We start from the raw sequence: 15,688 nt of genomic DNA, 5'->3' as shown, positions 1-15,688 counted from the left end.
GGACGCGCGCGCCCCCTTTGTGTCCGCCCCCAACCACCGCGGTCAATATAATTTATGACGGCCGCCATCCTCGGGCCCACGCGTCGGCGACCGCGGCCGGTCTTTTTTAATCCGAGCGTGCGGTGGGTTCCGCCATCTGCTTTCAGAAGCCCGCCCGTCCACATCTCGTCACCCCTTTGTTTCCTCATCGACGACCCAGCAGCCATGGACAACGGCGACAACAGCGTCGTCTATTCTAGTGCGATGCTGTCAGAGGAGGTCGCCTACCTGCAGGCTACGAGGGCGATGCACCTGGCGCACTAGCGCGCCCGTGCTACGCCCGGCTTCTTCTCGAACACCCTCGTTGTCCGCGCCAGTGCGCTTCTTCCACAGGAGGCGTCTACCTTAAAGCTCAGATGGCGATGCAACAGGCGCGCGAGCGTGCCCGTGCTGTTGCGCCACCGCCGACACCAGCACTACCCGCGCTGGCGGAGCCCGTCCCCGCTCCGGCACATCCCGACCTCGACGCCGCTGCCGAGGACGCCTAGGTTTTTTTCTTCTTATTTTTCATTAATAATGTAACGCGTGGACTCTCGTCGGCCTTCGTGGCCGGCTTTTTTAATATTTAAACGGTCATTTTCGTTAATATTATGCATGTTTGATGCACGTCAACAAAAATGGGTCGAGCCAGCGTTGGGCACATGCGTCGACCGAAACATCGAAGCGGACGTTCGTGTCCGCCTGACTGACTCAAACGATAAAAGTCGAACAAAATCGCCATCTGTTTGGATCGACCCGTTGAAATTGCTCTCACTGTCTGAACCAACTTGCCGGATTTCCCCCGTTGCAGGGAAGAAGGATAATAAGGAACAGCATCGGAGTAGTTCGGTCTGGAGTAGTTCGGTTTTGGTTGGGCTGCACAGTACAGCAACACAGACTGAAGAAAGGGAGGGAGAAAAATCAACTGACCCAAATTACTTTTTCAGACAACTGACAAATAGCCTACGCGCAAAGAAGTCCTAACCTGCAGCTGGTGGCGCTTGCCGCCGTAGCGCCGGCCATGCTCACGGTGTCTCTCCTAGACGCGCAACTCGCTCGGTGCTCCTCCGTGCGCCATCTCCTCCAGATTCACGGCCAGTTCATCGCCTCCGGCCTCCTCGCCGATGCCTTCGCCGCCAGCCGCCTCCTCCTCTTCACCTCCGCTACCCGCCTCCTCCCCTTCCCAATCCACCATTCGTTCCGCCTCCTCCGACTCGTCCGCTGCCCCAACGCCTTCTCCTGCAATACGCTCCTCAAGGCGGCCCTGCTCGCCGGGATGCCGCACCTCTGCCTACCACTCTACACCTCCCTGCCGGCGTCCCCCGACACCTACACCCACCCCATCCTCGCCGCCGCCTGCGCCGCCAGGAGGGACGTAAGTGAAGGCAGGCAGGTGCAGTCACACGCTATCAGGCACGGGTTTGGTGACGATTTGTACCTCAGGAACGCCCTGATGCATATGTACTCTGTTTGCGGCTGCCTCTGGGACGCACGCAGGGTGTTCGACGCAGGGCCTGTGTGGGACGCTGTTTCGTGGAACACCATCCTGGCTGCGTACGTGCATGCAGGGGACGTTGATCAGGCGGTTGGGGTGTTTGCACGGATGCCAAAGCGGAATGCCACAGCGGTGAGCTCCATGGTGTCATTGTTTGGGAGGAGGGGTATGGTGGAAGAGGCAAGAGGGGTGTTTGACGAGGCTGAGTGCAGGGATATTTTCACGTGGACTGCCATGATTTCATGCTTTGAGCGGAACGACATGTTTGCGGAGGCGTTGCACATGTTCTCATGCATGCGTCGAGAGATGTGGCCTGTGGATGAGGCGCTGATGGTCAGTGTAGTGGCCGCTTGTGCACAGTCGGAAGTGATTCGAAATGGGGAACTGTGCCATGGACTGGTTATCAGGGCTGGCCTTTGTTCACTGCTAAATATTCAGAATGTTCTGATCCACATGTACTCATGTTGCCTGGATGTTGTTGCAGCACGGAGGTTGTTTGACAGCGGTGACTGCTTGGACCAGTTCTCCTGGAACTCGATGATAGCAGGCTATCTAAAGAATGGTCATGTCGAAAATGCAATGACATTGTTCAGTGCAATGCCTGACAAGGACAATGTTTCTTGGAGTACAATGATCTCTGGCTGTGTGCAGAATAACCAATCCTCACATGCGCTCACTGTCTTTGATAACATGCGAGCCCAGGGAGTCAGGCCCGACGAGGTTACTATTGTTAGTGTTATATCTGCATGCACTAATCTGTCTGCTTTGGAGAAAGGAAAGTCAGTGCATGATTACGTAAGGCAAAACAAATGTTACATCACTCTTGTACTTGGGACTAGCCTCATTGACATGTACATGAAGTGTGGATACTTGGAAGCTGCAATGGACGTCTTCAACATAATGGAAGAAAAGGGAGCACCTTGCTGGAATGCTGTCATTGTAGGGTTGGCCATGAACGGCCTTGTGACGAAATCCCTTGAGATTTTCTCAGAGATGGAAGCATCCAGCACTGCCATCCCGAATGAGATAACTTTCACCGGAGTTTTGAGTGCTTGCAGACATGCCGGCCTAGTTGAGGAGGGCCGCCACTTCTTCAAATTGATGCAACACAAGTACCAAATTGTGCCAAACATCAGACACTATGGATGCATGGTTGATCTTCTTGGACGTGCTGGATATGTTAAGGAGGCTGAGGATCTGATTGAGAGCATGCCCATGTCACCTGATGTTCCAGCATGGGGTGCATTGCTTGGTGCCTGCTGGAAGCATGGTGAAAATGAGGTCGGAGAAAGGGTGGGCAGGAAGCTTGTCAATCTGGATCCTCGCCATGACGGGTTTCAAACTATGTTATCTAACATATATGCTAAAGAAGGGATGTGGCAATCAGTAAATGACCTAAGGGACTCCATGAAGCAACGACATGTCCCAAAAGTTTCAGGATATAGTGTTGTTGAAATGTCTCATTCTTGAGGTTCTAGCAGTCGATCGCACCTGAAATGAAAATCTTTAGATAGGTCCAAGTTGAAGCCTTACAAGGTCATGAACGGATCTTTACTTCTGTGGTTTGTGTCCCTATCATCGTGTGTATTTTGATAAGCCTGTTTTTCACTTCGTGTTTCCTCTATCTATGTTTGCAGATTTCAAATAAAATATTCACATGGCATCAGCGACCAAATTATTGATCTTTTGAACTTTTACCAGAGGTCAGGCAGAACTTCCTTTCATTCCTTGTTTCTTTCCATGATAATCCATCCGTCTGGAATACTGAACATGGATCAACACACGCGATAGTCAGGGTTTCCTTTTATTTTTATTAGTCGTGAACCATGGTGCAAGCGAATGAATATCTTTCTCAAATGTCAATGCATGCTAAAGTTACCAGGGTAAGTATAAAAAGAAGATATAACGGGGATCATGATGATGGAAGAAGAAAGGAAGAGCAAGGATAAACTAACAATGGGGGTGGAAAGGTGATACAGAAAAAAAAGGCTTGTAATTCTTTTATCGTCTGAACAACATGTATAAGAAATGCTCAGATAAAGATTTGCGGGTATTTTTTTCTTCATAACAGGGCTATATGTAGGCTAATTACTTTCCAAGCCACATGTATTTATTTGGAAAATATGTTCTCTTCACCATCTTCAGACCATATTGAACATACCTTATTTGTGTTAGAAGAATACGATTCCATCTGGTACCAAGAAATATTTGATTAGGAAGGGAGGTAGAATAAAAGGTATTGAGTATGCAGGTTCTAGTGGTACTAGTTGAGGTTTACTAATTTCACATACCTATGGTTAGTTAATAAAGTAAATTCTTAGAACCTTGTAGTTGTGTCGACCCGATGCACCAAATTTAATAGCTGCAACCCTGATTTGCACCCGATTCATGATTTTCCCTATCCTGATTTCACGGTTCATGGGCCTACCTGGCGATGCAATGGTTATCCTGCCGGCTGGACTGTGGACGAAACGGGGCATCCGAGACAACAGTGGGAAATACCTGTGAGAAACAACTGTTTTTTCTAAGCCCTTCAGTTTGTGAAGGGTGGATACATTTTTTCGATAGACCAACCCATGGAAGCGTTTTTCTTGCACGACAACCCGTTTTCGTTGACATGGCAGCGTTTCTCTGCCACGGCAGCCTGTTTTCGCTGCCATGGCAGGGTGTGTGTGTAAATCTGGTTCAAACCAGGACTATCACTATAAAATCTGGTGCAGTGTGAGAACTGAGCAGAAATCTGATAGTTTGTCACAGCTAGCTGGTTCAAAATATTTACTCTGATTAATATGGTTTTTACGGGTGAGCGAAGATGCTCAAGAGTTGTTTCTGTACCCATGTGAATTTGTGTTACATAGAGAGTCACAAGAGACCTGCTAAATTTGTTATAGCACTTGGGATACCATTATACGACTAAAGGACTGGTCTGTGTAAACCAGTCGGAAGCATCGTTGGATACCCACATTTAACCAGAAGATTTTGAACCATTTCTTTTTTATTTTCTATATGTAGAAAATGTAAATACAGTTTTGTTTGTTTAATCAATCTGATAATAGAGCCAAAGGGAAACCAACATTTCAAGTCTCATTGACTGAAAACACAAACGTGTGAAAGAAAAATCTGCCATTTGATGATGAGATAGATGGACGCTTAATTATATCAAAATTGTGCAAAGTAAGCTCTGCTGATGCACAAGTTGTGGCCAGACCAGCAACTGTGTGATAGCTTAATTCAGGTCTTGTTTGCTCACTATGACTGGTTCATTGAGTTTTGGCATTCAAGTTCTGGTCGTTTTCATTAATCCCATAGATCTGTGGTTAGCTACTTTTTATCTTTTATTGTCAAGATGCTTATAACTTGTATTTGTGGTAAAGTTGAACAAAATTAAGTGCATGCATGTGATAGCAAAAACTGTTTTGAACCGAATGTAGTACTTTGATATCAAAATGATTGAAAATACATTTGGCAAGGGGATAATTGACATGTATCTTCAACAATCTCACCCTGTTTGTTGCAAATGCAAACATGTACCAACGCAAATTGTAAGATCCGCCTAGACTGTCACAATGGACCTGCTAGATTTATTTCAAAACTCGAGGAGCTAGTATATAACTAAGTCTGTTTTTCTTGACCAGAATATATGACACTGGCGGCTAAGATTGCCGGATACTTTTTGTTGGTTTCTTGCATGTGACCAGAAAAATATGGTGTTTCATTTTTTTCAGATGGGAATAGGAAATATGACCAGAAAAATATGGTGTTTCTTTTTTTTTCAGATGGGAATAGAAAATATGAAGTGACCATTACAATCGAGCATAATTTTTCTCCACTTTCAAGTCGCAGACTCCCAACTAATTAAGGTCAGTTTATGCTGAAAGGAAATGAATTAGTCTTATTGACTGATAAAACAAATGTGAGAAGACAATTCACATGTATTGACTTCAAAAATTCTCATGTGCTTGTTGCGAGTGTGAATCATGTGAGTTGCAAGATCCACCTAAACAAAGTCACATTGGACCTACTCAATTAATTGGAAGACTTGCAGGGATATCAATAAATGACTAAGTGACTGGTCTTTTTACTGTTGGGGCCTCCCCTACAGTTTTCTGGAGAAAAAGAAGACTGACTGATCTGTTTTTAAACAAACTGAAAATATTGCTGGATACCCACTGTGAGTTCCTGGCACATTTCTAGAAAATATGGAATGCTTCTGTTTTTTCATATTAGAAGATATGTTATGAATTTGTGTGCTCTTGAAGAAAAAAGATATTATGAAGTAACCATCACAGCTGAGCATGGTTTTTCTTTACTTTGATCAAGTCCTAGGTTCCTAGGTAATTGCCGTCGGTCTATACTAAAGGGAAAAGAATAAAAGTCTCTTTGACTGATAAACAAATGGGGATAGTACTGTTCACATTTGTTGGCTTCACAAAAATCTCACATGCTTGTTACAAGAGCTAACATGAACCATGGAAATTGTGAGATCCACACTCACAGTAGACCTGCCTCAAGGGGATATCTGTGCACGACCAAGTTTTTTCTTCTGAAAAGGAGGGCAGGCCCCCAGCCTCTGCATCGATCAATGCAATCTGTACATGACCAGCTGACTGTTCAATTTTAAACTGACCGGAAGTGCCGCTGGATATCGACTGATGATTCCTTTTTACGCGGCTAGAAAACACCTTTTCTTTTTTAGATGAGAAGAGAAAATATGAAACAAGCATCACATAGTGAGAATTAAATCTGAACAAGTCAGCACATTCGTGTGGAGTATGATAGAAATACTTGTGAGATTTTGTAGAGAGATATAAGCAGAAAAATTGGATGAAATTTAGTGCCTTAAAAATACATATCAAAGATCTCCAACTTGGAGAGATAGAAGACAAAGAACTTAGTTGACATGATACATGGATATGCTGGCAATGGCATCAAAGAATCTTGAAATGGTGTCACAAAACAGGACAGCATGTATGACAGCATGTATACTTCAAATCATGTTGGTTTCGTTCTAATAGAAAAGAATCAGAAAGAATACAAGTTTGCTTCCCTGATTGCTGATATATCAAACTATATCACTGTCAGCAGAATATCACTGGACCGCACCACTATCAGTAGATCTAGACCAAGAATTGTTGAAGAATGACCTGTATGAGAAGTCTGCTAGACTCCTGCGTGTTCGAGAAAAAAAAAGTCCTCTAGAAATTTATGCACAGCCTTATCTGTAGTTATCTTACACAGCCAAAATATGTTAAAATATATCAAACTGCCTGTTTGCACGTAATGCGCTGAGAATTGAGACAACTATGATGACATACAAGTATGCATAGTTAATCTTGTAGTGGTTACCAAAGAGGCTATTTGTGGTCCTGTGGAGTTGCATACTATGACAGAAATGTGCACAGCTAAGATCCAGGCTCTATAAATACCTTGCATTTGCCAAAATGAGTGAGAGTAGAGGAAGCATTGCCTTCTTCACGAGCTACAGGCCTCCACTGCCCCTGGACATATTCTGCTGTCCAGTTCCAGCATCATCAGGGCAGGAGGAGCTGCACTTGACGGATGGCTTGTCATACAACTACAATTGCCAACCCATTCCATCGGCAGCTCTCAAGACGATTGTCAAGCGCCTGGACTTGGCTCCTGAAGCCACTGTAGAAGCCGACGTTGATTCGGGCCATCTCACCAGCCTGGCTTTCGTCTCTGAAAGACAACACAACCTTGAGACGCTTCAGGTAGGCCTGCGCTTTGCTGATAATGGCGAAGTCAAGGTTTTCACCTTGGCAGACATCTATGGCTGTTATGACCCGTATTCAGTATAACCAGAGAGGGCCCAAGGGGGCAGCCACGTAAGGGCCTGGCCGAACTTATCTAGTTATTAGGGGCTTAGCCCAGTTTATCAGATTTGATTAGCACTAGGGAGATTATATATACTCTTGTAAGAACTGAGTTTTGGTTAAGCAGAATTAATCTATTTGATCGGCTCCTAGCAGGAGCCGGCGCCCTAACCCTAGCCGTCCCTGTTCTTTCTCTCTCTCGCGCACGACAACGGCGCCTCACCGCCGGCAGCCGCGCCCCTCGCCACTCCAGCCACCCTTCCACCCATATAACCTGCGATCTAGGTCTAGTAGGGATCCTAGCCCTATCAACTTGGTATCAGGTTGCTCAAGTTCGGTCATGTCTTCGCCTCCACCCACCCCCAGCCTCACGCTGCCTACCACCACCACGCCGCTGGCCACCACGGCGGCCGCGACGGCCTTGATCGGGCCGCCGACCACGCCCGCCCGGCCACCGCTGCCCTCGTCTTCACCGCAACAGAGATGACGGCCACACTGCTGGAGCTAGGACAGGCGGTTGCGGGCATCCACTCGCTTCTCGCGGGGCCCTATGCGTCGCCGGCGGCGGCCGCCTCCTTTTTCCCCACCGTGGCGCCACCACCGACCCTCTCGGCGACGCTGCACCAGGGGACGACCTCGACGCAGAGTGGGCTGCCGCCGCCTCTAGGGGTTCCCATCCAGGAGGTGTGATTCCCCCGTTGCCGTCTCCGCTGCCCGCCTTGCTCGCCGGGCCGGTCTACACGGCAGGGCCGAGCCAGCCATCCTTCCCGCCGCCAGCCGCGGCGCACACCGTCGGGCCGCTCGCCGGGCCCTTCGGAACGGCGGGTCTCTACGCCAGCGTGGACGGGCCACTGTTCGACGGCGGTACCTTGCAGCCCACCTACCCGGCCCCGTCGTCCTCGTTGCTCCGCGTCGGTGAGACGCCAACGGCCATCCACCTCCGCGCTTCTCCAAGCTGGAGTTTGCCACCTACGACGGCACCGAGGACCCCTTGAATTGGCTCAATCAATGTGACCAATTTTTCAGGGGGCAGCGCACCCTGGCGTCCGACCGCACCTGGATCGCTGCATACCATCTTCGCGGCGCCGCACATGCATGGTACTACGCCCTCGAGCAGGACGAGGGCGGGATACCATCATGGGAATGATTCCACGATCTGTGCCTCTTGGGTTTTGGCCCCCCCATACGCGGGAGCCGACTCGTAGAGCTTGGGCGCCTTCCGTTCCTGTCCACGGTGCAAGACTTTGTTGATCGCTTTCAGGCGCTGGCGTGCCACGCTCCCGGCATCTCAGCCCAATAGCGGCCGAGCTCTTCGTGGGAGGCCTACCGGACCACATCCGCGTTGACGTGGAGATGCGCGGGCCCCAGGACCTCCAGACGGCCATGTACTACGCCCGCGCATTCGAGCGCCGTGCGCTGGCCATGCAGCAGGCGACGCCATCCCGGGCCTATCGGCCGTCCCCTCGGCCGGCAGCTTCCGCACCAGGCCGGCCTCTACCGGCTGCAGCACCTGCCCCTACCACGGTAGCGGCGCGCCCGTTCCGCCGGCTCACTCCGGCCGAGCAACTCGAGCGCCGTCGCCAAGGGCTTTGCTATAACTGCGATGAGCCCTATGTATCGGGTCACGTCTGCCCGCGCCTGTTCTACTTGGAAGCGGCGGACTACGTCGAGGAGGACCCCGCCGCAGTTGGGCTCGGCGACCTGTCCGACCTTGCCGATGCGGCGGTCATGCCGACACCCGCTTGTGCCACCGCCCTCCTGGTTTCCCTCCATGCCCTCGCGGGTATACGGGCGGAAAAGACTATGCTGCTGCCGGTGACGATCAACGGGGAACGTCTCCTAGCACTGCTGGATACGGGCTCCACTCATAACTTCCTGCCCGAGTCGACCATGCGTCGGTTGGCGCTTCAGCCCACAGGCGGGGAGCAACTGTAGGTTACCGTGGCGAATGGTGATCGCCTCCACTGCCACGGGATTGCGTGACAGGTTCCCATCGTCATCGGCGACGAGCACTTCGCCATCACATGCGTTGGCATCGACTTGGGCTCTTTCGACTTCATCGTCGGTGTCGACTTCTTGCGGACCCTGGGGCCCATTCTCTGGGACTTCGACACCATGTCAATGACTTTCTGGCTCCTCGGTCGCCGCATTCGGTTGCAGGGTGAGGGTGGCGCTGCACCAGCGGCGCCCTAACCACAGCTGACGGCGGCAACTGTTGAGGCCGAGCCGCCCCTGTTGGCTCGCCTTTTGCAGCAGCATAGTGATCTCTTCGACGAGCCGCAGGGCTTGCCGCCCGCACGAGCCTGCGACCACCGCATTCATCTCCTCCCGGGCACAGCTCCCGTCGCCGTGCGACCGTATCGCTATCCACAGATTCAGAAGGATGAGATGGAGCGGCAGTGCGCGCTTATGCTTGCGTTGGGCATCATCCAGATTTCGACCTCCCCGTTTTCGGCGCCGGTGCTCCTCATCCGCAAGCCCGACGTATCGTGGCGTTTCTGCATCGACTATCGTGCTCTTAATGCCCAGACATCCAAGGACAAATTTCCCATACTTGTTGTGGATGAACTCCTGGACGAGCTACATGGGGCATCCTTCTTCACTAAGCTCGACCTTCATTCCGGCTACCACCAGGTTCGAATGCACCCGGACGACGTCGCGAAGACGGCCTTTCGCACCCATCACGGCCATTTCGAGTTCTTGGTGATGCCTTTTGGCCTCTCCAATGTGCCGGCGACATTTCATGCCTTGACGAACGACGTCCTCCGCCCCTACTTGCGGTGGTTTGTGCTCGTGTTCTTCGACGACATCCTCATCTACAGTCCCTCATGGGCCAAGCACCTGCAACACGTTGCCATCATCTTCAACGAGCTTCGGGCGCACCAGCTGCACCTTAAGCGCTCGAAGTGCTCGTTCGCCACATCATCCATCGCCTACCTCGGCCACATCATCTCGGCGGAGGGAGTCGCCATGGATGCTGATAAGGTCGCGGCTGTCGCGGCCTGGTCGACTCCACACTCGCCACGGGCCCTCTGTGGTTTCCTAGGTCTTGCCGGCTACTACGGAAGTTCATCTGGGAGTTCAGTCTTATCGCCGCGCCGCTCACTCACCTGTTGCGCCGCGATGCCTTCGCTTGGGACAGTGAGGCGACCGACGCCTTCCAGGCCCTTAAGCAGGCTCTCACCACCGGGCCGGTCCTCTAGATGTCGGATTTTGATCAACAGTTCATAGCCGACTGCGATGCCTCGGGCGTGGGGTTCGGCGCCGTCCTTCACCAGGGCGCCGGGCCGCTTGTTCTTCAGCAGGCCGTTCGGCGCGCGGCATCACAAGCTCGCGGCCTACGAGCGGGAGGTCATCAGCTTGGTTCGGGTTGTACGCCACTGGCGGCCTTATCTTTGGGGGCGCCACTTCCTGATTCGCACGGATCACTATAGCCTGAAATTTCTGCTGGACCAGCGCTTATCCACCGTGCCGCAGCACTAGTGGATCAACAAGCTCTTTGGGTTCGATTTCACGATTGAGTACCGTCTGGGCCGTCTCAACATCGTGGCTGACGCCCTGTCCCGCCGCGACACCGACCACGACACGGACGTCCCCGACATCGTGGGCGCTGCCCTCTACATCAGCTCGGGGCCATCGTTCGCCTTCTTCGACGACATCCGACGCGCCACTGCGACGGCCGCGGATGCGCAGCTCCTTCAGCAACGCCTAGCTGTGGGCGACTTGTCGGCGCCGTGGCACCTGGACGACGGGTTACTCCTCCATGGTCGTCGCCTTTTCGTGCCGGATCACGATGATCTCCGTCAACAAGACGGAGACTCTATAGCCGGCGGGCCTGCTGCAGCCCCTTGAGGTGCCTTCCCAGGTCTGGGCTGACATCTCCATGGACTTCATCGAGGGCCTCCCCAAGGTGGGCAGCAAGTCCGTCATCCTCACCGTGGTGGACCGTTTCTCTAAGTACGCGCACTTCATCGCCCTCGGCCACCCCTACATCGCCACCTCGGTCGCGCGTGCCTTCTTCGACGGCATCGTCCGCCTTCACAGATTTCCATCCTCGATTGTCAGCGATCGTGACCCGGTGTTCACAAGCCATGTTTGGATGGATCTTTTTCGGCTGGCAGGCGTCAAATTACGTCTCAGCACGACATTTCATCCACAGACCGACGGTCAATCTGAGGTGGTCAACAAGGTGATTGCTATGTACTTACGCTGTGTCACAGGTGATCGTCCTCGGGCTTGGATGGACTGGCTCTCTTGGGCGGAGTACTGCTACAACACCTCCTACCACCCCGCCCTGCGTGCCACCCCCTTCGAGGTGGTCTACGGTCGCCCTCCACCTCCCATGCTGCCGTTCCAACCTGAGATGGCTCGGACGGAGGCGGCAGGCACCCTTCTTCGCGGCCGGGATGAGATCTTGGCCGAGGTGTGCCGGCGTCTTCTCCAGGCACAGCAGCTGTCCAAGAAATACTATGACATCCATCACTGGGAGGCGGAGTTTACAGTAGGCGACTGGATGTGGCTGCGCCTTCTCCACCACTCTACACAGTCGCTCGAGCCCCGTGCCAAGCGCAAGTTGGGTCCTCGTTATGCTGGTCCGTTCAAGGTGTTGGAACGCATCGGCACCGTCGCCTACAGCTGCTGGCAGGCGCGCGCATCCACGACGTCTTCCATGTGGGCTTGTTGAAGCCCTTCCGCGGTGAGCCACCGGCGGCTGCGCCGGATCTTCCTCCGGCATCCGATGGCCGTCTCCTTCCTGGTCCAGCGAAGGTGTTGAAGGCCCAACAGAGCCGCGGCGTTTGGCGCCTCTTGATCCAGTGGCAAGGCCTTCCAGAGGAGGACGCTACTTGGGAGCCCCTTGATGAGCTCAGCAAGCACTTCCCCGACTTCCAGCTCGAGGACGAGCTGTTTGCGCAGGCGGGGAGAGATGTTATGACCGGTATTCAGTATAACCGGAGAGGGCCCAAGGGGGCAGCCACATAAGGGCCTGGCCCAACTTATCTTATAGTTATTAGGGGCTTAGCTTAGTTTATTAAATTTGATTAGCACTAGGGAGATTATATATATTCTTGTAAGAACTCAGTTTTGGTTAAGCAGAATCAAACTATTTGATCGGCTCCTAGCAGGAGCCAGCATCCTAACCCTAGCCGCCCCTGTTCTCTCTCTCTCGCGCGCGACAACGGCGCCTCGTCGCCGGCAGCCGCGCCCCTCGCCACGCCAGCCACCCTTTCACCCATATAACCTGCGATCTAGGTCTGGTAGGGATCCTGACCCTATTAACGGCACCACCCACTTATTCAGTGGTGCCCGTATGGAGGATAGTGGTTGCACTGCAGGAGGCTACGAGGTAGACGGTCACACAACTGACCATCACCTCATCTACGTGCCCACCAAGGAGCCCCTGCAAGAACGCCGTAGCCCCTCAAATGTCGTCTACAAAACTAATCTTAGGACAGGAAAAACAGAGCGCCTCACTCCACCAGGTTTGGCTGTTGAATTTTCTTTCTTGCCTTTTGCTATTTGATCTGCTCTACTTGTTCAAGGATGCATGAGTAAAATTTGAATCCTTTCTGCTTAAATAATATTTGCTCTGTTTAATTCTACATAAACAGGGACGTTTGCTATAAGCCCCTCTGTGTCACCATCTGGGAAGAGGGTAGCAGTGGCTTTGTTCGCAGGATACAAATGAGATGGCAAAATTAAGGACTTGCAGCCCAGCATTTACGTGATGAGCTTAGAGAGCATATATCTGGAGAGCGAGCGGGTGATCGAGAATGCTGGCTGGCCATCATGGGGAAGTGAAACAGTAATATTTTCCACAGAAAGGTTGGGGAGAATTGGGGTGTGTTTCGGTAGGACTTGAGCACCACGAGACCATCCAGGTGACCCTGGAGGCATTCGGTGTAGTGACTCCAGCAGCAGTTGATGAGATCAGAGTGACTGTTGGCAACCATCCGCCGAAAGTTTGTGTTCACTGACGTCCATGTTGAAGCGCAGTAGGATCAATGAGGTTTTTGACATGAGTTCACCATAAGAACCACTTCAACTTACTCGGTATACCAAGCCAAAAGGTGACCATTACAACCCCTTTGTAATGGATGGTGTCAACTGTCAAGTACATTGGCTACCATCGTTGCAAAACCAGTCATCTCAACACTTAAGGTATATATATGTGGCTATGCAAAATGATTTGCTTTTTCAGTAGTATACACCTGCACAGCTACGTTACATAACTACATAGTGATGTTGTTCAAGCTGTCTATAATTAATATTCCCTCCGTTCCTAAATATAAGTCTTTTAAGAGATTTTATTAGATGACTACATACGAAGGAAAATGAATGAATCTATATTATAAAGTATGTCTATATACATCCGTATGTAGTCTTTTAGTAGAATGCCTAGAAAGACTTATATTTAGGAACGGAGGGAGTAATATTGTATCTCCTGCAGCATAGAGATGATGTCCCGAGACACTTTGACAAGCTGCAGTCCCCACATGAAGATGTTGGTCTTTTTAGGGTTGCCCTGTGCATTCCCAGCATTTTCCGAAGAAGCTCTAAGCTTGCATTTGTTGATAACGAGCTTAAAGCCGCATGGCTGGCCAATAGCAATGAATTGTGTGTTGTCTTCGGAGTAAGTACACCAAGGCCCGTTATTTTTTTGGTTAAAATAATAGATGATGTGGCCACCTTTGTGACTGGCCAATCATTATCTACTGTAGGTGCCCATTATATAATCAGTTTGTATTTGTGCACTTGTATATATAGACGGGTGGCGCAGACGGGATCTTCTCATCAGTGTGGAATCAAAAGAAGGATATATTGGATGTGTGTAAAAGCCAACGAAACTCTGGAGATCTGTGCCAACCCCCACGTACCGGGTAGTGCACAGAAGACGACACGCAATCCATCGCTATCAGCTAGCCACACGGCTTTGAAGCCACAACTGCTTATACAAAGGGAAAATTCGATAATGCTTTCCCATCCACCAATCCAGACGGTAAGAATTTACCACTGCAGTCTTGCTTCAATCATTATTTTCATGAGTCCTCTAATCCATTGAATGTGAATATTGTTTCTCTTGACATGGTAATTTTTTCTTCGATGGTGATCATTATATTTTTGCATCGAGACAACAAATATAAGAATCTATACATAATGGATGCAGAGGCCGGAAGAACGCTGGTGAAGCGGAACGGATAACAGATGGCAATTGGACTGCACACAGTGCCAATGTTCTCCGAACAGAGACTGGATGGTGTTCTCATCAAACTGTGACAGGCCTGCGGATGGGCCGGAGTGCGACTATGGCCTAGACCTATGGTACTTTGTTGTTTACTTAATAAACACAATCGACCGCGGATGGGCCGGAGTGCGACTATGGCCTAGACCTATGGTACTTTGTTGTTTACTTAATAAACACAATCGACCGCGTTGTGGTGAGGTTAATTAATAACCTACAAGTATACGAGATCACAATAGTTTTTAAGAGTAGAGTATTCAACTCAAATTTATATATCCGACACAAGAAGAGTCAAAGAATATTTGTAGGTTTTAGCAGCTGAGTTGTCAAATCATATTTGGAGATTTAGTATCTGCAGCACAGTGATCAGTAGCACAGTAATATGATAGTTTTGATAGCAGTGTTAACAGTAGCAGCAGTAACGATAACAACGATAGCAGTTTTGTATCAGTTGTATAGCAGTAGCGGCAGTAATAACTTAGTAAGAATAATATGTGGAAAACTCGTAGGTATTGGATCGATGATATTGCTGGATAATATTCATTATATATCAGTCGTAACATAGAGCGACACAAAACTAGCTTCCGTTCATCGATATAATATAGGCATGTATTCCGTAAATAGTCATACATACTTATGAAAAAGAATTTGCATGACATCTTTTGTCCTACCCTCGCGTGTCAATGGGGTCCATAAGGAAACTAAGGGATGTAAGGCCTCCTTTAAATAGAGGACCGGAACAAAGCATTAACACATAGTGAATATATGAACTCCTCTACTATAGTAATTACCGGAAAGAATCCCAATTGTTGTCACTTTGGGGTATGCACTTGCAAGATTGGATCAAGAACCTAGATATAATGGTGAAAACATAAACGGTTCAGATCTGAAATCATGGCACTCGGGCCCTAGTGACAAGCATTAAGCATAGCAAAGTCATAGCAACATCAATCTCCGAACATATTGGATACAATGGATCAAGCCCTAACAAAACTAACTCGATTACATGATGAATCTCATTCAACTCTTCACCGATCAGCAAGCCCACGGAGGGATTACTCACTCCCGATGGAGAGCATCATGGAATTTAGCAATGAAGGA

The 15,688-nt window shown here is 50.1% G+C and overlaps 1 protein-coding gene across 5 annotated transcripts; it reads left to right on the top strand.

The window, feature by feature from the left end:
- The first annotated feature begins 710 nt into the window (after positions 1–710).
- On the top strand, positions 711–14,833 carry LOC123448797 (pentatricopeptide repeat-containing protein At1g08070, chloroplastic-like). Of its 5 annotated transcripts, none has more exons than XM_045125813.1 (7): positions 711–3,049; positions 3,151–3,216; positions 5,290–5,373; positions 12,957–13,506; positions 13,796–13,978; positions 14,113–14,344; positions 14,513–14,833. In XM_045125813.1, the coding sequence occupies exon 1, from the start codon at positions 1,040–1,042 to the stop codon at positions 2,981–2,983; it is 1,944 nt and encodes a 647-aa protein (XP_044981748.1). In that variant the 5' UTR covers positions 711–1,039; the 3' UTR covers positions 2,984–3,049; positions 3,151–3,216; positions 5,290–5,373; positions 12,957–13,506; positions 13,796–13,978; positions 14,113–14,344; positions 14,513–14,833. The 5 variants fall into 5 exon arrangements, with proteins under 5 accessions (XP_044981748.1, XP_044981745.1, XP_044981749.1 ...); XM_045125810.1 differs by adding an exon at positions 5,559–5,684 and having other exon boundaries at positions 711–3,216; XM_045125814.1 differs by lacking the exon at positions 5,290–5,373.
- The last annotated feature ends 855 nt before the right edge of the window (positions 14,834–15,688 follow it).

Source organism: Hordeum vulgare, chromosome 4H, assembly GCF_904849725.1.
Source record: "Hordeum vulgare subsp. vulgare chromosome 4H, MorexV3_pseudomolecules_assembly, whole genome shotgun sequence".
NCBI lineage: Eukaryota > Viridiplantae > Streptophyta > Magnoliopsida > Poales > Poaceae > Hordeum > Hordeum vulgare.
Note: the sequence above shows the minus strand (reverse complement) of the source record. Positions and strands in the feature narration are given on the sequence as shown.